General features: G+C 36.4%; 1 protein-coding gene across 2 annotated transcripts; it reads right to left on the bottom strand.

The window, feature by feature from the left end:
• Positions 1-1,155: 1,155 nt before the first annotated feature.
• On the bottom strand, positions 1,156-26,982 carry tulp3 (TUB like protein 3). Of its 2 annotated transcripts, XM_084407265.1 has the most exons (12): positions 26,865-26,982; positions 20,797-20,838; positions 19,968-20,019; positions 16,963-17,125; positions 14,740-14,925; positions 11,682-11,815; positions 7,830-8,021; positions 7,192-7,304; positions 6,082-6,199; positions 5,586-5,684; positions 5,321-5,492; positions 1,156-3,079 (listed from the first exon to the last, which is right to left on the bottom strand). In XM_084407265.1, exons 1-12 carry the CDS (start codon positions 26,879-26,881, stop codon positions 2,946-2,948), a joined length of 1,422 nt encoding a protein of 473 aa, XP_084263391.1. In that variant the 5' UTR covers positions 26,882-26,982; the 3' UTR covers positions 1,156-2,945. The 2 variants fall into 2 exon arrangements, with proteins under 2 accessions (XP_084263391.1, XP_084263392.1); XM_084407266.1 differs by lacking the exons at positions 19,968-20,019; positions 20,797-20,838; positions 26,865-26,982 and adding an exon at positions 18,144-18,243.

Genomic DNA, 26,982 nt, shown 5'->3' on the forward strand with positions numbered 1-26,982 from the left:
ACTCAAGCTCATCGAGGTGCTGCTGGTGGCATTTACTCCTTTCTGATATTGGCTATATTGTGGAAGATAATAAAGCTAACACAGATAATAACTGTTCTGATTAAACTCTCATGTCACGAAGACTAGTAAACCCTGAGCTGTCATAAATATCCCAACCTGAGGGTGTATATGTCAACATAATTAGCTCTATATTCTCCAAGCAGTGCAGAAACTGTTTGCATTATTTATCCAAGGGCATCTTGATAGTGTATTTAATCTATTTAACTGGCAAAATTGGTTCACTTGGCGGTAAACAGTAAACACAAACACTCAAACACGAACTGAAATCGTGAGGTAACCCTAGCAACCACAGCAACTCAAGTATTATCCTTCATGTCAGGTAATTATTGGATGGAATATTGACAATAACTAAATAATGTAATTGTTTATCACTTTATTGTCACAAATATACCATAAAAAAAACGTTAGTGGTTTGTTTATGAAATTTCATATTTGAAATCTAAGTTTGTTTGACGAACTGTGCTAAGCTAAGGACAATTAAAAGTTGCGCGTGACTAACAGACTGCGCCAGAAAACCTCCTGTAGACATTTTAAATGAAATTCGCACACTTTATAATTTATGTTTGATATTTCATAACTTTACGAAACTCCATGATATAATTAATTTGTCGTCTGGTAAAAACAAAAGTGACTCACCTCAGAAAACTGAGAAAAGGCGCCATTTGACGCCACACCTCCGCGCATGCGCACTGCAGTAACCGTTCACTCGTACTACGCATGCGCAATCTCAGATGCGCTAAATGAATAACGCTAGCTTTTTAAAAAGTAAAGACGTTTGATTTGAATTGCACTAGTTATCTTATTGTTTGATTAATAAACACGCCACTGATTTTACAGCGTTTACCAGATTAAAATGAAGGTTCATATATAGACATGAGAATTAAAATTGAGTTGGATTCCTTTGTATTTATCTAGAAAAGTGTTTACCAGATTAGAATGAAGGTTATAAAAAGTATATATATAGCCAATCAAGTTGAAAAGGCTAAAAATCTGCAATGGAAGCTCTGGTAATTCAATTTATGGATAAATGTGTAGTAGGTTTTGTATTTTCCAGCCCATTTGATAAGGATAAAAAGTAATGCAGTTTTCTTTTTTCAAATAGTTATGACTTTTAATTACTGTATTTCTACCAACAGTGTCATCATAAAATACAGTTTGTGCAAACAGGTTATCGTTTTAAAATGAAAACAAAAATGTTTTGCTTTTTTAATATACATATATATCAGTACACTCTTGGCTGACACACACACACACACACACACACACACACACACACAACAGATGATGAATATCAACACGCACATCAATCATATCAATAGGAATACACATTTAACAGGAACAAATGTGCTTGAACTTCCCTTTCTCTAGTTCCTCATGATGTAAACACAGCATTCAGGCACTATTTACAACTACAGCAACATGTTAAGGCAACTTTCACAATCCATGCAGCGGTAATTACCAGAAGTGTGCATTCTCAAAAGTGTGCGTCAGTTCTCAAAGGTCAACACAAGGGCACGAGAGGGAAGCTGGACGAACAGGCCAGCGTTTATCAACATGCAAAGTGTTTTCTCAGGGATTGTTGGTGAGCAAAGATTTTAAAAAGACAAATAATGAACCACATTTAAAAACAGAAGGTGTTCAAATTTTCATATTCTACCATGAATGCAAAAATACAACATCAACCGAATAAAAATGTAAATATGAAGGAAACAAATATTCATATCACCCCGATATCAAAAGGAAAAGGAGAAATTATATTGTACCTGAAGAAAATGAGTGCATTTTAACAACCATAATGCATCTGTAATTCCCATTTACTGTCATACAAATTTTTACTCTATTACATGATGTTTTTGTTGCCGTTTAATTTTCTTCATGCAAAATATAACTTCTTATTTTTTTCTTTTAATCTCAGAGGTGAAATCTGACCAGAATTGGTTCTTATAGGGATAGTTTACTCTAAAATGAAACTTAATTCATCATTTGCTCACCCTGGTGTTGTTCTAGTGCCAAATGCCCTTCTTCCTTCCTGTTTTCGCTCGTCTACATAACGGCAGTGAATAGCGATCAGCATCAAGACTTTAAAAAAAGCTGCAAAAGTATCACACAATGGTCCCATATGACACGTGTCATTTATATCCCATGTTTTCTAAGAATATAGAATAGGATTTGGTAAAAAAACACACAAATCAAAGTATCTTGATTTCTCACAACTTGTGTGTTTTTCTGTGTGAACTGTGACGCTAATGGAGTCTCATGAACGCTCAGTCGTGAGCAGGACATTTTCTTTAAATATTACATTAAATCTCATTGTTGTTTTCTTACCAAACCCCACCGTAAACCCCCAGAACACTTACGACACGGGATCTTCCTGTGATATTTTCACATCTTTTTTAAAGACGCTTGATGCTGGTCGCTATTCACTGCCATAATATGGAAACACAAGACATTTAACATTTCTCCTTTCCTGGTCCAAAAAAGAAAGAAGAGCAAACGGCATTAGAACAACACCAGGGTGGGTAAATTATGACTTAATTTTCATTTTAAAGTGAAGAGATTCTCCCTATAGACGTCCTTCTCAAATCCATCACTTTAAAAACATCACAGAAAATATCATAAAAATCTCTCCGTTGCACAATCTCCCACAGTGTCTTTTCTATTGGTCCGATTAAAGCATAAATCCCACGCATCTTCTCTTTTCGGAAAAGAGAAAGGCGGTAAATAACTCACAAATGTTTAAATGAGTTGAAGTGTTTCATTTACAAAAGCGAATTAATTTCTGATCTGTTTCGGTGGAGCACAAACCCTCGTCCTCGGGGGCGTAACGAGACGATTGTGCTTTAGTGTCCTGAGTGGAAGAGGTTGGTGAGTGTCGTGTCACAGATTCACTCGCAGGCCAGTTTGCTGTCGAAACTGGACAGGCCGATAGCAAACGCCTGCAGGGCGCACATGGGGTAGTTAAAGTCCAGAGTAAAGATGTCCTCCGCCACACGGCCGAACTGCATCACGATGTAATCCGCTGAAAACACACCAACACACAATCACAACAGCGCAGACAGACCTTGATGGTTCGGCTTGACGAACCTTCCTGGAAAGTCCATTATATGAAGAGCAGGGTTATTATCGTTAACTGGTAAAGTCCCCCTGTCGTCAATCATTTTATCCCTTAAACTCATCTTTGATCAGCAACATGACATATTTAAACGTTTTTTTCCTTCATGCCTTAAAATAGCTTGAATGTAACTCATGCCTCATTTAGTATGCGTGGTTCTATGAATATGCAAATGAGCCCCGCCTCCACTCACTCGCTCAGAGATTCACTGGTTGACGATCACACGTTGATCTGATTGGTTACAAGGTAGTTTGTGACGTCAGAAACACCAGCGATTTCAAAGCGTGTTTTTGAGACTGTCTTTGGTTCACTGCAGTTTTAAAGGGGTCATATAATGCCATTTTTGTACAAGCTAATATGATTCTTTAGGGTCTAAATGAAAAGTTTGTAATATACTTTAATTAAAAATTCTCAATAGTATTGTAATAAAACACTAGCCTGGGTGCCAGCCCGAACCCCGCCCACAACATTTTTTGGTCGGGAAGTTCGGTCTGGACTCGATCCATTGAGGAGTAATTATGCTCGGCTCCTAGAAGGCCGAGCCAATCAAATTGCCAGGGCGGGCTTTAATCGATGATGGACAGATGGTCTGCGGTTACGTAATCACCCACGTCACCAAAGAGCGTATGATTTGAATTAGTTTACAACAAAGACGACTGCAGCTGGAGAATTGAGATTTCACGAGTTCACAATTACAAATAAGTCAGATAGAATAAATGCGTAGGCTATATGAGATGTCACGAGTTCACACAAATAAGTAAGATAGAATAAATGCGTATATGACGTGCTGTCCGAGGAGAGGGCTGTGGGCTCGGTAGCCATACTCCTCCCGTGTTCCTGGTTGTGAGAGAACAAGACAAGAGTGAGGATTCGGGGTGGTGGAGGGACCGAGGGATGCTGAAAAACTGTCAAGGAGTGTTAGGTAAGTTGACAGAGTGAATATGCTTCCTCATGCTGATATAGGGTAACGTTAGACATGGTATTGTTTGATGACAAGTTGATATTGGATTGATTATTTGTACGTGCTCCTCCCGAACTTTGTTTATGAAACATCACGTTTAGATTCCGCCATCGCGTCTGTTATAGAAGATATCGACAGCGCATTCATTTTAAAAGAGGAACAGAGAGCCGCGCCCGCAACATTTTGTTGGTTGAAAATATGAATGAAGGACATGTGTCATTTACTCCGTTGCTCTGATTGGTTGTAGGTCTATCCAATTGAGTGCAGAGGTTGTTTTTTTTTCCTAGTTCGGTTGAGACACGCCCCATAATCAAATCTCTATGGAGAAGTATCAGACTCACATTCTGACTAGAATCTGAGTATGACGAAGTCAGGCTAATAAAACACTAATTTTACCTGGTCAAAAACAGCTGTTTTCAGCACGCCGTTTAAGTGCATGTGACTTTAAATGATAATGAGCTTTGCTCACCCCGCCCCTCTGTTCTGTGGGCGCTTTGACAAAACACACGTGGAGTGTTGCCTTGACAACAGTTGAGGGTATATTTTGGAGAAAGAATGGCAGCGGGAGTCTCTGAGGACACATTTGTTCAACCGTATCAATTTGAACTTGAGTCGGACCCGGAACAAGACGACGGCCCCAAAGAAGTTCGACAATTAAGGCTCGAACAGGACGTTTCTGAATGGTTGGTTAACGTAATGTCACTTTGATCTATCTTTGTATGTACTGCCAGGGTAGAGTAGTGAGATACGAACGCTATGTGTTTATTGATGTATACATTAGGTTATTGACAGATTGATGTTACAGCTAATGGTCATGAAAAACTTTTTTTCGGTAAATGTAGGCTTGTCAGTGATGCGTAACGTTATCTATGGTCAGACGGCTCGATTTGAAACGGGGGAAAACATATAAGGAGATTAAAAAAAGACCACTGGATGGATTTTTATCATTATATGATGGTTGTGTACAGGCACTGCCAACACACATTTCAGTACAATCAACTTGTAGCAGTGCATGTACCATTATATGACCCCTTTAAGGAGAAAATACTCAGCAATGGTGTCGACCTATGAATTTACACATGATTTGTCTTATTAAAAACGACACATAGACGTATAAACAACATTAAACGCTTGATTTTCACCACAGGGGGACTTTAACAGATTAGTTAAGGACTCATGTCACTCACGGTCATTGTCGTGGACGATCTGAAAGTTCTTGACGGACGCCTGAGTGACTCTGCCGTGGAAGTTTAGCACGTATGACTGAGTGTCGTCGTTCCACACCGGCGCTTTATTGTGCAGCTCGATCAGATTGTCCAGTGAATGATTCTGCCATTTACTCAGCAGAGACTCCTGCTCCTGAAACACACACACACACACATTCATGCATCACTCGCAGTCTGCGCTCATAATGACCATCTATGATTGACAGCTGTCAGCAGAAACACTCACACAAGGGGGCCGAACCGGGACCCGCTCGAAACTCATGTTCATGCCAGGAATGATCACAGTCATCTTCCGCGGCCCTTTGAAGCCCAGGACATTAGTCTCCTAAAAACACACACACACACACACACAGGGTTCGTATAGAAACTATTACAGATATAAGGAATCCAAAATACAACTTACAACATATGTAATAATCTATTAAATACAACGTTTATAATGGCTGTTATTGTTCAATAAATAATATTCTGATGGGGGTTTAGCACACGGGCTGCGCAGTGTTAATGTTGCGTGAAAAGATCATATTTGTGTTTTTTCAAAAATATTACATTTCATATATACTGTATTTAAATAAGTCAAGCACTTCTCTTCGTAAATATGGCTGTTGTTTCAAAGGTTTTCCAGGACTTAAATGTCAAAAAGTCAAATTCAAGTACTTTAAGAACAGCACACAACAATAAGAAGTGTGTGAACACATGGGAACACACACACACACACTCACGTAGCAGATGGCGGCGAGCTCCTGTCGTGTGTTGATCTCCTCCAGCAGCGCTCCGGGGCTTTTCGAAGGGTTCGTGCCGTTATCGTACACCGTAAACTTTGTTCCCATCATATTAGACCTGCACACGCGTGACACATGTCATTTTATTACAGCTCTTGGGTTACTGAGGACAAATGTTTCTTTTTTGGGCTATTCTTGACTATACAATGTCTGACTCAGGGGTTTTCAATCTTTCAGATGCCATGGATCATCCTCGTGTGATGGACCGCAATCCTAACGTTTTAAAGGCATGTATAAAGACCACATTTATACTGTGAAAAATGTATATTACAATTTTTTTAAATATTTAGTTCCTATCACATTAAATTCCTATTAGCTGTATTATTAGTTAATCACATTTTTTGTATTTATTTATTTATTTTAATCCAATTTTTATGATTTAGTTTATTTATTTAAATCTTTTTTTTTAATATATATATTTTACACTGTAGACTGTTTTCTCTAAACTTTTCCTATCCATTTTTTAAATTAAAAATTAAAAAATTTATTTTATTAGTTAAATCTTTTTTTTACTTATTTATTTCTATTCCATTTTATAATTTTTACATTTATTTAAAATTATTTTATTTCATTAAATATATTTTTAGTATTTTGATACAATTTACATTTATTGCATTATTTTTAATTTATTTTTTGTTTTTTTATTTTATTTATTTAAAAAAACATTGTTTTTCAATAAAAAAAAAGTGTTCATTTAATCATTTCAATCAATTTTGTATTATTTATTTATTTTAATCAAAAAAATATTAATACATTTAAATAAATAAATTTTTTGATTTATTCATATATTTTAAACAAATTTTTTATATTTTATTTATTTCTTGAAATCAAATTTTTATAGTTTATTTATTTATCAAATTCTTATTATTAGTGGAAATTATTTTCTGCGGTAACAAAAGATCAACAGGAAACATCCATCAACGGGTGATCCGATCGTGAGTTCACAGAGCTAAACATGATCCGATCCCTCAAACCTCATTTGGATGGATGTCACTTGTGATCAAATAATCACCTGAGACGTGACGAGTTAATACCAGAAACAAAAGGCACCTCAGTTTTCCTATGAAGCTCTCGCCCTCACGGGACAGATCTGTGGCATCCACAGAGATCAGATAGTTTGATGTCTTGCTCTTTTTCCTCTTGCGTCCAGCCAATAAAAACACCTGATGAAAGAGAGACAGATTATGGATGTTTCCTGTTCAGTTGATCTTTTAACAGCATTTGTTACCGCAGAAAATTATTTCCACTATTAATAAGAATTAAATTAATAAATAAACTATAAAAATTTAATTACAATAAATAAATAAAATATAAAATATTTGATTAAAATAAATGAAAATAAAATTTTAAATGTATTTAAATGTATTAATAATAAAAATAAAAAAAAATATTGAAATTATTAAATGGAAAAAAAATAAACAATTATTGAAAAACAATGTAAAAATAACGTAATAATGAAAAAATAATAATAATGCAATAAATGTAAATTGTATCAAAATACTAAAAATAGATTGAAATTAAAAAAATAACAAATTGAAATAAAAATTTGTATACAAATGGAATAAAAATAAAAAAGTAAAAAATAAAAAATGATTTAAATAATAAAATAGGTAAATAAATACAAAAATCTGAGTTTAGATAGGAAAAGTTTAGAGAAACCGTGAGCAGAAGTGTGTTGAGACGGTCACCTTCTTGCCGTCCTCTCTCTCCAGGTGCATGAAGTACGTTGGGTAGAGTCCGCGGTCCATGCCCTTCTTATCCCGTGAGATGCGACACTTGAGCGTGACTCCCCGCGGAGCCGGACGGAGCACGAACTCCTCCAGATTATCCACCTCGATGGAGGAGCCCTCAGCCGACGGAGAACTCACCGGGATACACTCCTGACGGCCGGGAGAGAGACACATTTAACACGGTTTTCTGTTGTGTAAGTGGCCCCTAAGTTAATGATCTTTGCAACGGAAGTGAATCAATCAATCAAAACTAACTTTATCTGGACAATAACTTTAATTCTAGAGCTGCTGTAAAGCCAGAATCTCTGTTACTGTAATCTCACTGCAGGGAACTACACTGCGACCAAAATGGTCGCATATGCGACCTTTTGAAATGCCATTGCGACCGTAATTTTCAATGGGTCGCAAATGTATCACTGATTATTTTTGTACCTATGTTTTAGGCAATATGCTATGATTTACTATGTTTATTTATTAAAGCAGAAATGTGTATTTTAAGAATACGTTTTATAACGTGCTCTGAGCATTCAAAACATCAAGTTGGCTTCAGCCCCGCGACCGTTACTTATTAAAACGTACCATTGTATCAGTGCTGCGCTCTCTCTCTCTCACACACACAAACACGGACGCGCGCACACAGAGCGAGAAGATAATTGTAAAATGAAAATGGACGGTTTAGTTTATAAATAGTTTAACATTTAATATTTAACGTTTAATATTTTAACGTGTTCTAACGTGTGCGTTCCTCAGCGCGTATGTGAAGCTCACATGCACTAAAAGCCTGTCGACAAGCGCCTGGATACTGGACTAAGTTATCTTTAGAGTCTTATTGTGCTTATACTGTTAAATACACACAAGGTTTACATAAAGTCGGTTATGTGTCTAATGGTCTAAAGTGAAAGCAAACTTGAGAAAATCTGAGTAAATCTGCTTGTCAAATGCGTGTATATTAGACGCGTCGCGCGCAACTCTTAAAGAAACAGTAGCAATAGTAAACACGCTGCCGCTTGTCCTTAAAGGGATAGTTCACCCAAAAATAAAAATTCTCATCATTTACGCACTCTAATGTTGTTCCAAACCTGTATTCATTTCCTTCTAATATTTTCTCATATTTTTCTAATATTAATATTATGAAGAATGTGGCTATCCAAACAGTAGCTGGTCCACACTGACTTCCATAGGAGAAAAATATACTACGTCACTGGGGTACATCAACTGTTTGGTTACCCACATTCTTCCAAATAACGTTTTATTTTCAACAGAAGAAAGAAACTTATTCCAGTTTAAAACAACTTCAGAGAGTAAATTATGACAATTTGAATTTTTAGGAGAACTATTCCTCTAATGTTAATAAAACAACACAATGCAAAGAGAAAATCACTCACTGCTATTGACTGAAGTAGCTTTAATAAGTATCAACGTATAATTTATACAGTGAAGTCTGTTTTGTTTTATTTTCATATTTGTTCATTTAATTACTTTCTTCAATGCTATATTTTGTATATTAAGTTGTGTATGTGTAATGTGTATCTTTGATCTTAATATTTAATAACAAAGAAAATAATGACAAATATTTTTATCTTCGCCCCTGTCTGCCATTATTTATTTATTTTTTGTTACCTAAGGCTTTGTTTTTAAAATATGGACATTAGTTTGGCTGTAATGCTCAGTCACAAAACAGTAAAACCAACATAAAAATGAATCGTGATAAAATCGTGAATCGTGATTTTCCTGAAAAAATCGTGATATGATATTTTTGCCATATCGCCCACCCCTAATTAGAATAATAAATTAAGTAGCCTATCTTAATTGTACACAATGTTCCTGTTTATTTTTTTATTTTATTTTTTACTGTTTTATGCCATAACAGCAATATTAATATCGGTTATTATCGGTATCGACCAAAATTTTCACATCGGTGCATCACTACTTAAGAGTTCAGGAGTTTGCCCATCTGTGCCAACCATAGCATGTTGAAATCCATTTTGCACTTTATTGTGTACTGTATTTTCTAATGCAGAAAATCTATCCCAACCAATGTTAAAGTAAACAAAAACAAGGCGGCATGTGGTTTAAAAGATGGCAAGTAAAATAAAAAGCACATCTGTATGCAATACAGTTTCATTATTCTTCATTATTATCCAGAGCGGCTTACTATAAATAATTTGTGCGACCAGATCATGTTTTGCGCCAGTAACTGAAAAATGTAGTAGCGCAAGTGCCACCAGTGGAAAAGGTTAGTGTAGTTCCCTGCACTGTAAAGCTGCTTTGAAACAGTTTTATATCTATATTGTTAAAAGCGCTATATAAATGAAGGTGACTTGACTTGACATGAATCCGTGAGGAAAATCCATCATTTGAGTGCAAAATGCTTCATGTTCAGGTTCTGGTTCCTTTATTCTATACCCGTAGGTAAATTGGATTTCAGTGAACAAGTTCAGGCTGTTTCTCATACATATATCATAGACAGCACAATAGACAACACTATAAAAAACACTAACCACTGAAATATTATAATAAACCCATTACTTCATCTCATTACTATTCATATAATTAATCATTACAGGGACAAAGCTCGAGACAAAGACAAAACAATATTGATACTATACACCTTTATTAAGGCGTTTTGTTTATTTATTTTTAATCTAATTATTAGTGTTTATATATTTTAAACACATTTTTAGTATTTGTTTATTTTATTCTATTCTATTTTTATTACTTTTATAAAAAATGTATTACATTACATTTTATTTACTTTAATCAAATATCTATTTTTTAATAAAAGTTCTATTATGTATTATTTTAATCAAATGTTCTCATGCTTTTTAACCTACTGTTTTATTATTTATTTATTTGTTTTAATTTATTTTTTCATTATTTATTTATTTAGTTAGTTAAATCTAATGTATTTATTTATTTATTTTAATCTAATTATTAGTATTTATGTTTTAAACACATTTTAATTGTTTAATTCAAATTTTATTACTTATTTATATAACATTTTATTTATTTTAATCAAATATTTTTTAATAAAAGTCCTATTATGTATTTATTTTTAATGAAATGTTCAAATGTTTTTGAACCTACTGTTTTATTATTTATTTATTAGTTTTTAATTGATTTATTCATTATTTATTTATTTAGTTAATCCAAATTATTTATCTTAATGTAATTATCAGTATTTATATATTTTAATCTAATTTCAGTTTGTTTATTTTATTCTATTTTTATTACTTATTTATATAACCTTTTATTTATTTTAACCAAATATTATAATTAAATGTTTAAATAATTATTTAATAAAAGTCATATTATGTATTTATCTTAATGAAATGTTCTCATGTTTTTTAACCTACTGTTTTATTATATATTTATTAGTTTTAATCGATTTTTTCATTAATTATTTATTTAGTTTAATCCAAATTATTTATTTATCTTTATCTAATTATTAGTATTTATATATTTTAATCTAATTTCAATATTTGTTTATTTTATTAAATTTGTATTACTTATTTAAATAACATTTAAAAATGTATTTTTTAAAATCATATTATTTTATTTTAATCGAATCTTATATTGTAATTTAACTTATTTTTTGTAAATGAACAAGTTATTAGAATTATAACAGAAAGAGTTTCCTACTCCCACAGTTTGTTATGGAAGAATCCAATACCGAATGAGATATTAGCTGGGAAAACACTGTGTGTGTGTGTGTGTGTGTGTGTGTGTGTGTGTGTGTGTGTGTGTGTGTGTGTGTGTGTGTGTGTGTGTGTGTGTGTGTGTGTGTGTGTGTGTGTGTGTCGCTCTCACCGTGGTGGATTTCGTGCTGGAGGCCGACGCAGGGCGCGTGCTCTCTGTGTTCGGGGAAAGCGATCGGCTTCGCTCTTCGGCTTCATCATCATCATCCTCGCTGGCCTCATCGTAGTTCATACTGCCAGACAGTCCTGAGAGGAACAGAGTTTAAAGAGCTCGAGATGAGAAACAACAGCCGAAGATCTGCCATTTACACACCATCTCCTGAGACACACACACACACACACACTTCACCATCCTGCACTGTGAGTGTGTGTGCTATTCTTGACATTTTTAAAAATGTCCCCAGTAGAAGCATGCGAGTGTTCGGTGTAAATCACGGTGATGAACAAGCACAGTGTCGTCATCGTGGGAATGATAAAATACTGTGAATAATTCTAGTTCATTTCTGTTCATTAAAAGAAAGCTCAAAATATAAATGTTAGTTGAAAAACTTAAACTAAACGAAAATTAGAAATGTTGCAGTTGCATTAAACTGATTACCTGGAAATAAAAACTAAACCCGAAATGAAAATATAAAATAAATTAAATAGCAATATTAAAAAAAGCACCATTTTAATAACTTTCAAATTTAATAAAATTAACATGAAAACTAAAAATATACAAATATAAAAAAAAAAAAAAAATTATAATAAAAATTAAATAAAATTACAGAGATTCTAGATACCTTATTATGAATTGTTTAGATAAATAATTGTATTTTTACACCACCGTACTCCAGTTAAACATCACATTTTTAACCACAAGAACTAAATAGAAATATTCACTGTATATTAGAAAATATAAAAATTTCAGTCAGTTATAAATAAAAAACATTACTATTGCTTCCTACCCTTTTTCAGTGAGACGGCTGGGCCTGCATGTTTGCACACAGATCTCATCAGAATTCTGGGTAATGGATGACAGTTTTACTCTCAGATCATTCTCGGCATCTACTAGTCTAGTCTTTGTTGATGTTTGGTTTTCAACAATGTCAGTGCAGAAAAGTCTCACATAAGTCTGTGGTTGCAAAGAGCATTTGCTTTAAGTGCTAGCTTTGACAATCCAGGATCCTCCATCATTGCTGAAGCCAGAAATCCGTCATTTTGATGAAAATCTAATGAATTATCACTTAGCGCCTAATATGAAATGGGCGGGGCTATTGTGACGCAGACGTGCTTGTAAAATTAACTGATGAGTAATTTACAGCTTGTAATGTGAAATTATATTTCTCAATTAAACTTTGACATGTGAAGTTTACCCAAGTTAAATTAGATGTGGTAACACTTTATTTTACTGTGTCCTTGTTACATATGTAACATGTACTTACCATAATAATAACAGTAAATTATGCATAATTACAAGCAACTAACCCTCAACCAAACCCTAATCCTACCCTAACCCTATAGTAAGTGCATGTAGTTGATTAATATCACTCAGTACTTAAATATATAATTACACTGCAACAATGACACCTTAAAATAAAGTGTAACCAAAACATTTTATAAAAAATAACAAAGAGACAAATTTTCCGCTATTACAAAGACTCTCTCGTGCACCCCCGGGGGTCGGTCGGCGCACCCCAGTTTGGGAACCGCTGCTCTATTACCCCTTTTCCACCAAAAAAGAACTGGTTCGGAACTGGTTCTGGTTCAAAGTTGGTTCAACTTGCGAACCTTCTCAGAACCTGTTTGTTTTTCCACTGACTAGAGAGCCCAGCGAACGACGTCGTTACGTCACTGTGTACGTTGCCATACGTCTTAGCTTTCGCAGAAACGCTTGCGCCACCTTCAAGCATAACAATTACAATGTTGGACTACATCGTCTTTCTGCAAATGTTTCTCCTGGCTTTGCGATCCTATATTGGGGTCAGAAGAAGACGTTTAGAACACATTTGTGCTGCTCGTCTGGATTACTATAGACGGAGGTTACGTTCGAGAAGGAGTTCAACAATAACCCCGCCCCCAGCCCCCGACGTAAGCATGGCGGTTCTAGTCCAGCAAAGAGTTGGTGCCGCTTTGGAACCAATTTTCCTGGCCGAGAACCGGTTCTTTGGCTGTCGAAACACAAAGACCTGGTTCGCGAGTAGGCACCGGCTCCGAACCGGCACCAGCACTGCCTTGGTGGAAAAGGGGTATATGTGGCTCAGCAAGTACTTCACATTGTGTTGACATCAGAAACAAGCTGTCCGTGAAATCAGAAACTAGTAACATTTGTTTCAACAGTCCGTATCACACGTCTCAAGCAAGTGTGCCGCACTCGTACTGAAAAGAGAAGCAAAAGCATTTTGATCGCCCCCTGATATTAGGCCTCGTTTACACTGCAGGTCTTGATGCCCAATTCTGATTTGTTGCCTATATCCGATTTTTTTGACCGTCCGTTTACATGTTGTTTCAATTGTGACCCATATCTGATTCACGTGTTTACACTTGCCATACTATCTGAAACATCGCGCATGCTTAAAGGGTTAAATTATCTTGCACAGATGGACGAACGCAAAATATGACTGATGCTAGCTCTGCGATATATGCGAAGTTCGCCAAACATCACCATGATTATGAGGCGGAGGAGGACGAAAAGTGCCATCATTGCATCATTGCGCATATACTTCAGTTATTGTGTGTGAGAGAGATCTCAGGACTGGCGGGAACATATTGTGGCGGGCTTTAACGAGGAGCAGTGGGTCCGAAATTTTAGGATGAGCAAGCTAACCTTTGATATGTTGTGTCAACGTTTGTCCACATTCCTGTCCTACGATGACACAACGTTTCGTCGGGCCATCCGTCCCTTTGCAGATGTGCGTCAGGGTTTCTCTCGTTATTAAACCGCGGAGACGTCGCCTAATGCCTCAGAAAACCCGATCTGCCAGTTTGCATGACAGTCGCACTGGCACAGATCTGATTTATATCTGATTTATTTCCACATATGAATGAGGCCTGAAACCGATCTCGAACACGGTCATAGAACACATCCGATCTGTGTCACATGTGAGCGAAAAATCGGAATTGGGTCACATTTCACTGACAGTGTAAACGAGGCCTAAGTGAGCATGTGTGTGTGTGTGTGTGTGTATTACCACGTCTCTGCAGCAGTGTGTGTATGTCAGTCTTGGGTTCCAGCAGTGTGTCGGTGTCGGCGTCGGTCTCTGGCTCTTCTGCGGTGGGCGGCGAGGACTGTTGTGTCTGACTGACCGACAGAACCTGGATCTTACTTCCCAGATCCGGAGCCTCGGATCCCAGCAGCGCCGCCGGCCCGTCGATGCCTGACGGTCAAACACACACACAAGAGATCATGAGATAAATGCAAATCAAAGCACGAGATTTTTCCAGATCTACTTGGCAGGTGCAGAATAAAACCCTGTCATTTTATTTTCAGACTCATAAAACCTTCCCAGAAGAGAGTGAAGGACACACAACAGATATGAGTCCTGAGAAACAGATAACAGACGCAAAAACTGTTAAACAAATGACACTGAACCAAAACACAGGAGGGGGAGACGGGAGTGAATGAGGCTGCGTCTACATTAATCCAGTTAAAGGGTTAGTTCACCCACAAATGAAAGTTCTGTCAGTAATTACTCGCCCTCGTGTTGTTCAACCCAGTCAGACTTTTGTTCATCTTCACAACACAAATTAAGATATTTTTGATGAAATCTGAGAGCTGTCTCGCTCCTCCATAGGCTTCTCTGTAATGGATATCTGCCATCCCAGAAAGTTAGTAAAGACATTGTTAAAATAGTCCAAGTGACTACAGTGGCTCAACCTTAAGTTTATCAAGCGACGAGAATACTTTTTGTGCGCAAAAAAACATTTACACAAATTACGACTTTATTCAACTCTTCATCTTCTTCTGTGTTCCTCTGAGTGAGTTGACGTAGTGTAACAGCGCAGCTCTTCTGGGTTGTACGTCAGAACGGAGGCTCACTATTGGCCGACGCTGGTCATGTGTGTGATGCTGGCCAATAGTGAGCCTACGCCCACTACACTAAAATGAATAGTTGAATAAATTGGTTCTTTTTGTTTGTTTTTACACACAAAGGTATTCTCGTCGCTTGATAAACTTACGGTTGAGCCACTGTAGTCACTTGGACTATTTTAACGATGTCTTTACTAAATTTTCTGGGCCGGCAAGTTTCAATCCCATAGAAGCCTATAGAGGAGTGATCCAGCTCTCAGATTTAATCAAAAATATCTTCATTTGTGTTCGGAAGATGAACGAAAGCCGTATGCCTAGTTCAGATTACACGATTTTAGCCCGATTTTGGAACGATCCGTTTGACGTAGGGTGTCGTGGGGATTTGTAAACGACAACGGGCGTCAGGACGCAATATTCGATCGTTTCAGCTCGTATAGTGTCATAGTGGGCGACGTCGGTTGATGTTTTGTGGGCAATGCTTCACGACACCACGATAAAAAGACTAGCATTTTGAAAAAAAAAATCGGTCCTCCACGACGGGTTGCGTCAAGACTGAGTGAGTGAGTGTGTGTGCGTGTGCGCGAGTGAGTGAGTGAGCGAGTGAGTGTGTGTGCGCGCGAGTGAGTGAGTGAGCGAGCGAGAGTGTGTGTGCGCGAGTGATTGAGTGTGTGTGTGTGTGTGTGTGTGCGTGCGTGCGTGTGTGTGTGCGTGCATGTGTGTGTGAGTGAGTGAGTGAGTGCGTTTGTGTGAGCGAGAGTGTGCTTGTGTGTGAGAGAGTGCGTGTGTATATGGGCGAGTGAATGTGTGCGTGTGGTTGGAAAGAAACGTGTAGTAGTCTGACATGTTTCTTGTCTACGATACGGCAAGATTTTAGGAGTCAAAATCGTGTAATCTGACACAGTGACTATCGTAACAGACAAAAAAATAGTGTAATCTGAACCATGCATTACAGGTTGGAAGTGTATTTACTGACAATTACTGACAGAATTTTCATTTTTGGGTGAACTAACCCTTTAAGTTATGTTTGTTCTGGCCTTCTGTCGCCTTCGCACAGAGACAAAACAAATGTGTCCTGGGACAACGGAGCTTATTGAAGATACTCTGCCGAGTGGATACATTTGAAAATGTCACTTTCCTGTCGTAGCTGAGACACAAGCCCCCCCCAATAATTAGAAATGTCCAAATTGTCCACCTAATATTTAATATTCTTGACTCACCGGTTCTAACAGTGCTCGTTAACGTCTGAATCATTGAGATGAAGCAAATCAATCAAATCAAAGAAGGCGGGGCTTATTGTTCACTGAAGACCTCATAAAAGCCTCATAAAAAGCACAGTGAGGAGTGTCGTGATTGAGCTCTCAAAGGTCGCGTGTGATGACCTCACCGTCTAGGATGATGTCACTGCCCGTGCTGACGTGTGACTCGACGAGAAGCGCTTGTTCTTCACTGCGACGGGGTCGTGAACGGCGAGGACGTCCCTCAGGGTTCGGCTGGACCATCAGCGGCTCCTGGCGTTTCCGTCGCTGCTTCTGCTCCAACAGCGCCCTCTACACACACACACACACACAGATAAAACACTCACTTTAATCTGTTCAGCATATAAAGCAATCGTGTCTCTTCAGGAAATTTGGACTAAATCACTCAATTAATTTTACAATCTCTTTATGAACTTTTTGAAGCGTCAAAGTGGGAGTTGCGTAGCCTGTCAATGGAGGGACAGAAATATTTCATCAGATTTCAATCAAATATCTTCATTTGTGTTTCAAAGATGAACGAAATTCTTACAGGTTTGGAACGAGCGATTACATGAACTAACTATGAACAAAACGTCTACAGTATTTATTTCGAATGTGCGTTAATTTCAACATTTTTAATATATTTAATTGATCTGTTAACATTAGTAAATGTACGGTGAATTAACATGAACAAACAATGAATACTGTATCTTTGATTAATATTAACAAAGATTAATAAATGCTGTAAAAAATATATTGCCCATTTTTAGTTCACGTAAGTTAATGCATTAACTAATGTTAACAAATGAGAGCTTAAGTTACCAAATGACAAAAACACATAAAAAATAAAATAAAATGAAAACTGACAATGTCAAAAATAAAAGCTAATTCAAAATATTTATAAATACTATAATAGTATATAAATAATACTGTTCTTTTTTAATATGTGAGCATTTTAAGCTACAAAATTTACATCATTCCCACAATTTCATCTAATAAAACTTAAACAAAAATGAAAACTGACACTGTCAAAAATAAAAGCTAATTCAAAATATGAATAAATACTATAATAGTATATAAATAATACTGTTCTTTTTTAATATATGAGCATTTTAAGCTACAGTATTTTTGATGCTTTAATATGATTATAAAATGTGCAAAAAGTCATAAGGACGAGTAAGAAGGAGTGTTCAAATGTTTGACAGAGTAAAGTACAGATAATCTGAGATTAAAAACATTAAGAGCACAGGAAGTAAACTATAACACAGACAAGGATCAGAATGATGTTTGCAGTAAACACACAATCCTTTCTCAGAAACCAAACACTCACGGAAAGAAGTTGACGGACTCTCGCTAGAATCATCCTTACGACAGCAGAGTGTGTGAAAGAGAACTGGGATGAGATGAGAACACATGCCGACAGGAAGAGAAATGAGGGCTGACACACGAATGAGCGTTCGAGAGAAGAGGAGTCTCGTACATCAAGGGCGGCGCAGGAAACCACAGAAACTGTTTTACACCAGAAAACCTCTCAGATATAAACTTTTATACCATAGCGTCTCTCATTGAGTACTAAAGAACTACTGAAGTGAGGTTTTTATTTTATTTTTGCAGATTTTTGCCTTTATAATGATAGGACAGTTTAGAGTAGACGAGAAGTGAGGTGGGAGAGAGAGGGGGGGACCGGATCGGAAAAGGTCCCAAACTCAGGTGTTATTGTAATTTATTGTTTTGATGTGTTACTTTGTTTAGATGCATGTTTGTGTCTTATTGTGTGTGTGTTTTTTTCTTGTTTTTTTGTTTTAACGTATGTTATTGGGTATTATTGTGTTTTGGCGTGTTTTTGTGTATTATGTTGTTTTATTGTTTATTTTTTTGTGTGTTTTATAGTGTTTTGACACACATTCTTGTGTATTATTGTGTTTTGATGTGCTTTATTCAGGGCCCTGTGATATCTGCGATGCAGAAAACGTGAAAGGAATCGCGGAATCCAGTCATAAAAAAGTAATTTACTGTATAACGCGGAATTTCACGGAATTTGTCAAATTCTTGATGAATAAATAAAAAGCAGGTCAGTAAACTAAATCAAATAGTGACATAGACCAGTGTCTGTGAATATTAAACAGCAAAAAAACATATGTGAATTTCTGTGTAAATGAATGGAGTAGACACACACACACACTGAAACGTGCATGACGCTCGCAGTGTTTTCAGCCTCCGTCGCCTCACTATATGACGACATGAATGCATGAACTTCAGCTCCAGAGTCACTTCGTGAGCATTTTACCGTTTTATTGGAGAATATATCATAAACACACAGAAACTCAAAGGTCTTCACGACAAATTAAAGTTCGGTTTAACTTGAAGAAATTGTAATAGAAATTTATTACTGTTGTACAGTAGAATCTAGCTATGTCTCAATGTAATAATAATAATAATAATACTAATAACAATAAATTACTATTAAAACTTGTTTTATGTTTTATGCCTTTATGTGATTACCAGAAAAATTATAGTGTATATTAGTGTATAGTGTATATATATATATTATAATATACACAACACAGAATTTCTGAAAAAACAAATACATAGAAATTTCATAGAAATAATAAAAATAAAAAACGTAATACATTTGGTTGTTTTTATTCATTTATTTCATTATATATGCTTTTTGATTATTACAATTTTATTAAACCATTTAAATGGAATTCAGAAAACTTAAAATGGGGGGAAAAACTGAATCCAGAAACAGAAAAAATGGAATTTGGAAAAAAATAAAAACGGAATTTAGGAAAAAATTAAACAGATTTCATAGTACCTTATTATTTAATGTGTTTTGACACATTATTGTGTATTAGTGTGTTTTGGCATGTGTTTTTGTGTGTTACTGCGTATTATTTTGTTTTATTGTTTATGTTTTTTTGTGTGTTTTATTGTGTTTTTAATATGTATTATTGTGTTCTGGCATGTGTGATTGTGTATTATTGTGTTTTGATGCGTGGTTTATTGTGTTTTGATGCGTGGTTTATTGTGTTTTGACGCACATTGTTGTTTATTATTGTGTTTTGATGTGTTTTATTGTGTTTTTATAATGTACAGCATTTGTGTTTTGAAGTGTGTATTGTTGTTTTAATTGTGTGTAAATGTGTCTCACCTGTTTCTCCAGTTTCTGCTGTCTGAGGTTCAGACTGTCATCCTCCAGCGTACTGAAACACAATAAAGTAACATTGCGAACCCATTTAAAACACACCTATATCATTTCATATACACACTAATATCCTCTCATTCAGTAGATAAGCTCATTATAATCACCAAAGGCTGAATCTAATGCTAAAACACACAATCTGACATGTTGAAAGATGGCTATGAGCGTCCAGACTAAAACTTGCGTGTGAGTGTTGCCATCATTCGTGTATCAGTCATTGTGTTGCTAGGCAACCGAGAGACACCCAAACGAAAGAAAATCAATTTCTCACAAACATCCTCACATGTATACATCTAAAAATACACACACCCACACACACATGCAGAGACTAGAGAAACATTTCGAACCTGTGTTAAAAAGAAATATGAAACTAGTATTTTTGTTTATATAAAAACAATTATAATTTGAATGTAAAATAATTTATTTGTGGTCGAATTAATTGTGAAATTAACAAAATGTGCTTAATTTATTTATTCTTTAGAAATTGTTATTGCAGCAGTTAGAGATCCATCCGCATTAGATATAGATCCGGTCACTAAAGACCCAAATATCATATGTAATAATGTTTGGCGAAATATTCATGAATTTAAGGGTTAACTTGAGGCAGGAAAGCAGCCACATAGCAACGACCTAGCGACCACCCACTATACCTTAGCAACCGCATAGCAACATGCTTAAACCAATCAGAACACTGTAGAAACTGCACTGCCAACTTCCTACAACACACTACCAGGACCAAAGTAAAAAGTAGTGTGTGATTATAGTGTGTGTGTTGTACCTGGTCGTGGCGGTGGACGCGAAGCTGGTGGAACTGGAGGGTCTTTGTATCCATGACGATCACAGCCGTACAGAGGAGAGAAACACAAGAGAACGGAGAAAGAGTCCGTGAGGAGCAGTGATGAAGATGAGCAGTCTGAACACACACCTGAATGAATGTTTCATGCTCACGGTGTGACCGAGGTAAGGCGACACACAAGCGTTCTGATGAGACACCTGTGTAACCATGGTTACCACCATCAACAAGACAACTTGTGGAGACACACACACGCACACACACACACACATTCTAACAGATGCTCGCTAGAACAGGAGAAAGAAAGAAAGAAAGAAAGAAAGAAAGAAAGAAAGAAAGAAAGAAAGAAAGAAAGAAAGAAAGAAAGAAAGAAAGAAAGATGACGTGTTGTGAGTGATGAGTGGAAACTTCAGCTCTCAGTGGATCTGAAGATCTCAGAGGAGCAGAAACACCATCAACAAAACCCAGATCATCATCTCCATCCATCCATCCATCTATCTATCTATCTATATATCTATTTCATCCATCCATTTATCCATATCATCCATCTATCTATACATCCATCCATCCATCCATCCATGCATCTATACATCCATCCATCCATCCATCCATCCATCTATCTATACATCCATCCATCTATCTATCTATAATTCTATATATCTATATATTTCATCCATCCATTTATCCATATCATCCATCCATCTATCTATACATCCATCCATCCATCTATCTATACATCCATCCATCTATCTATCTATAATTCTATATATCTATCTATATATTTCATCCATCCATTTATCCATATCATCCATCCATCCATCCATCCATCTATACATCCATCCATCCATCTATCTATACATCCATCCATCTATCTATAATTCTATATATCTATCTATATATTTCATCCATCCATTTATCCATATCATCCATCTATCTATATATCCATCCATCCATCCATCCATCCATCCATCTATACATCCATCCATCCATCCATCCATCCATCTATACATCCATCCATCTATCTATCTATAATTCTATATATCTATCTATATATTTCATCCATCCATTTATCCATATCATCCATCCATCTATCTATCTATACATCCATCCATCCATCCATCCATCTATCTATACATCCATCTATCTATCTATACATCCATCCATCTATCTATACATCCATCCATCCATCTATCTATCTATACATCCATCCATCCATCTATCTATCTATACATCCAACCATCCATCCAACCATCCATCCATCTATCTATACATCCATCCAGCTATCTATCTATACATCCAACCATCCATCCAACCATCCATCCATCTATCTATACATCCAACCATCCATCCATCTATCTATACATCCATCCATCTATACATCCATCCATCTATCTATACATCCATCCATCCATCTATACATCCAACCATCCATCCATCTATCTATACATCCATCCATCTATCTATATATCTATATCATCCATCTATCTATCTATCTATCTATCTATCTATCTTTCCATATCATCCATTCATTTATCTATCCATCCATCCATCCATCCATCCATCCATCCATCCATCCATCCATCCATCCATCCATTTGTCCATTTGTCTATTTGTCTATCTATCTGGACCAAATATAATATTTTATGAATCAATCACAGCAAAAGTTCCCCTCAGTGTTTCTGGTGGCTGATCGACCCTGCATCTGTTCATCCATCCATCGACTGTCACTCTATTCTTCATTATACAGTAAATGTCAATATTGTGCGTCATTCAGGAAACAAAACACATCTTAATGACTGCAAACACACCTTACAAACACACAACAGAGCGACTGTCCTCATGTGAATCCAGAGCACACACACCTCAATTAAACACACACACACACACACACACAAACTGAGAAACTCACCCGTGTCCTTTAAACAGTAAACTTCCATTCCGTCTTAAGTATGTGTGTGTGTGTGTGTGTGTGTATGTGTGTACCTGTATGACCAGCGGCTGTAAGCGGGCTGAGAAGAGCTCTTCACCGTCTCCATGTCGAGTGTGTGTGTGTGAGTGTGTGTCTGTGTTTCGTGGTCTCTACCTTGTGCAGGTCATGTGGGAACACACACACGCATGACGGCCACAGGTGAGGCCTCTGGGATGATGCTGGTTACTACGGCAACAACACCCCACAGACGCCCTTTGAAAAGTCGGATGCTACGGAGCGTTTGGTGAGCAGGAGGAACCGAGAGGCCACTGAAGTGTGGAACCTTCAGTTTAAAACAACACTACACACACGACTGCACGTGTGTTTCACAGCGAACAGGGAACGCTCTCTCAAAGTTACGAGCAAACGTTCTTCCAGCAATGTCCATTCAAAGTTATCTGGTCTTTAATAATGATCTCAAAGCACTTAAAAAACATTATTTATACATCATGTTTGGAACTGATTTCGTCTTAGTTCCGTTTCGGAATGTTCAGAGAACATTTAAAAGTAACATTTCCATAATGTTTGCAAAATTATAAAATGGAATGTTTTTTAATTTATTTTAGAATGTCTGAGCTCTTCTCAGCCCGCTTACAGCCGCTGGTCGTACAGGTACACACTCACGCGCGCACGCACACACACACACACGCACACACACACACACACACATATACATAAGACAGAACGGAGGTTTACTGTTTAAAAAAATAAAAAAATAAATAAAAAAACCTTTTTCTAATATAAATATATTATAATTTAATTTATAAAATTGACATTTTGAACATTCAGAAATAACATTTTCGTAACTTAATACATTTTCGACCATTATTCCTAAAAAGCATTTTTGTCTGTTTGTAAAACGTTTTTTCTTGGTTATACGAATGTTTGCAATACATTTTGTTTTGCAAACATTATAGACAAACGGTCAACTACAATGTTTAAGAAAAAAAAAATCATGAATAATGTATAAAAATCTTTAATAATAATGTGAATGTGTTCATGTAAACAAGATGTTTCTGCTGCTTGAACTCAGGAGGAAGTTTTGAGGAAGTTCTGAGAGGAAAGTTTGTTCTTTTAACACTATGAAGCCTTTGAATAGGTGGAGAAAGCACAGGCTTGTCGAGTAAATCAGTTTTGCAAGCAAACGTCTGCTATGTAAATGATTATAAATGTAAACGCAAACCGCAGTCGTCTCATCAGTAGCGTGTCATTTCCTCTCACGGCTCTGATAATGATGGCAATCTCAGGCTGTAGTTCTTCCACATTCATCTAATGGCCACCGAAACAGACCATAATTGCACAGTAATTACTCTCAGACACATTCATCAGGTCTGTGAGTGGATGGACTATTTTCTGGTTTTGTGAAGAAACTCCTTGAAAACACACACTCCGACATGTAAATCCAGGCCAGCTGCGTTCAGAAAGATCTAGAAGACACACGTGCAAACACACACAAACCCAAACCTAATGCATTCTGTGTTTGTGCTGTTGCTTATAATAAACCACGAGAGATCACGATTCTGAATAGACAACTAAACTAAATAACATGTAATTTACTAGAGGTTCTGACAAAATGTCAATTGCTGCAGAATATGTAAAAAATATATATTTAATTCAATTTTATTTTTTATCAGTTTGAATGAATGATTCAATGACTCACTCATAAAGACTTGTTTCATTGCTGGATGAATCAAATCTCTTGAATGAATGATTCAATGACTCACTCATAAAGACTTCACGTTTCATTACTGGATGAATCAAATCTCTTGAATGAATGATTCAATGACTCACTCATAAAGACTTTGCTTGTTTCATTACTGGATGAATCAGTGTTTTTGAACGAATATCTTGAATGAATGATTCAATGACTCACTCATAAAGACTTGTTTCATTACTGGATGAATCAAATCTCTTGAATGAATGATTCAATGACTCACTCATAAAGACTTTGCTTGTTTCATTACTGGATGAATCAGCGTTTTTGAACGAATCTCTTGAATGATTCAATGACAATTACTGGTGTAACGATGTAATCAATAGAGGTGATTTATTCTCTTTTGATCGCTGTTTATTTCCGAACTATAAACTTTTATCCCAGTACTTCTGTGATAATGTGAACTATTATAAGACGGAAATAATGATACTGTGTGGTTGAAAAGACTGTTAGTGAAGCTGTTTCATGACAACGGCTCTCTCTGGATCAGAACACAGATCTGAATCAGTGTGATCGCACTTGTCGAAGGTTTAATAGACATAGAGCTGAATCGCTTTGATTTAGGAATAATATTACATGGGTGTATGAATCGAGATCACAATCTTTTAACGATTAATCCTGCAGCTCTACTAGAAACCAGTCCATCCAATCCGAGGCCGAGAGACCTTGAAGAAAACGTACACACTAAATCAGGAGCAGAACACGTGGAAGCTGGTTTGTCGTTATCAGAGATGTAAATCTACATCAGCTGTTCTCAGAAGAAGGCTGTATGTTAAACAAAAACTGCAGATAAATCCAAACCACTTCCTGCCCTCGTGCATCAGGCGAAACCTCACCGAATTCCAGCCCAAGGCATCATGGGAAAGGACGGAGTGTGCTTCTGATAGGATGAAGCTGGTTGTGTTTGGAGGACAAAACATACACAAAGAAACTGAGAGCAGATGTTGAAAGAGATCTTAGTCTTGTCAACACATTGGACTCAGGAGAGAGTCAACACCGCTGTCAGAACAGATTCATCCACAACACTGATTATAATGAGAGACTGTCTAATTAATCCCTTCCTTCATATGACCAGTGTTAACAACAGAACAGTACGAACAGAAGAACTCCAGAGTTTGTCCAATAGGACAGAATTAATTCACCCTTCTAAAAATATATAATTATCAATATATAAACAGATTTTAAAATTAGGGCTGTCAAATCCTTGCATTTAACATAAAAGTCTGGGTTTATATATGTGTGTGTGTGTGTGTGTGTGTGTGTGTGTGTGTGTGTGTGTGTGTGTGTGTGTGTGTGTAAGTATATATATATATACACACACAAACTTTTATGTTAGATGTGATTAATCGCGATTAATCGATTTGACAGCACTATATACAGTACTTAATATCTATACAATATTTTAAGTTGTGAAATTAAATCAAATATTGTGTACATTTTATTAGATTAGCTCTAGTAATAATCACAGCTCATGGAAACATATTCAATTATATTTATGGGAACGTTTCTATTCTATTGATAAAAATAAAAAAAAAACTTACTTTTGTAATGTGATCTTATTACAAAAACAATTACGAAACGATTTCCACCCTCAAATTCTAGTTGTTTTGTATTATGATGTCCTATTTGGACACAATAGTTTTTATTTAAATTAGTGCAAATGTAAGGAAGCACAACAAATACATACTTTACAGTAAAAATAACAAATTACAGTAATTAGAAGGAGGTTAAAAATCTTAATGATGTGACTATAAGATAAAAATGTTTAAAGAGTCCAGTTTTCTCCAGCTATATTATGATGTCATTTCAATACAGTAATGACGTACATATTACATCACATGACTGTATCAGAAATGTGAAACCACTGGATGTTTGTAACGGTCGGTAACGCTTTCGAGAGACTAATGAATTAGATCCATTCAGTCACTGTGAGATAGATCAAATTCATAATCATAAACTCATCAACGAGGCGTTTTGTGTGATCTACAGACGAGTAGCTGAACATCATATTTCTAGACTGTAATGTTCATCTGCTATCATCATCCAGCTAACTGCTCCTCAACCGTTACACCCCCGACCGCATTCATACACACTCTCCTGCTTTATTCTCCTTCTCTTCTGTTCACAATCCAGCAGTTTAATTCACATTTGTGTGTGTTTTGTTCTAAATTCGTGTGTGTTGTTGTGTGTTTTTAGCTTGATGGCTGATGTTACACAGCGCGCGCTCGAAACGCAACAGGATCCCACCGACAAAACACACACCAAAGTTACGAAAGACACGATAAATCACACATGCACGCGCACACCGCTGTCCCAAAACGGATGACAGTTTCGGATCATTTCTGAGAAATGTTCCCATCTGTGTCTTACCTGCTGTAGTAACTCATGTTTATCCGCCGTTGCTATGGATTCCTCCGCAACTGTCGCGTCGCGTCCCTGTGCGGCGTGTGCGCAAAACCCGCAGCGGCCGCGACGAGCACGCGCCTGC

Source organism: Rutilus rutilus (genome assembly GCF_951802725.1).
Source record: "Rutilus rutilus genome assembly, chromosome: 4".
NCBI classification, from domain to species: Eukaryota; Metazoa; Chordata; class Actinopteri; order Cypriniformes; family Leuciscidae; genus Rutilus; species Rutilus rutilus.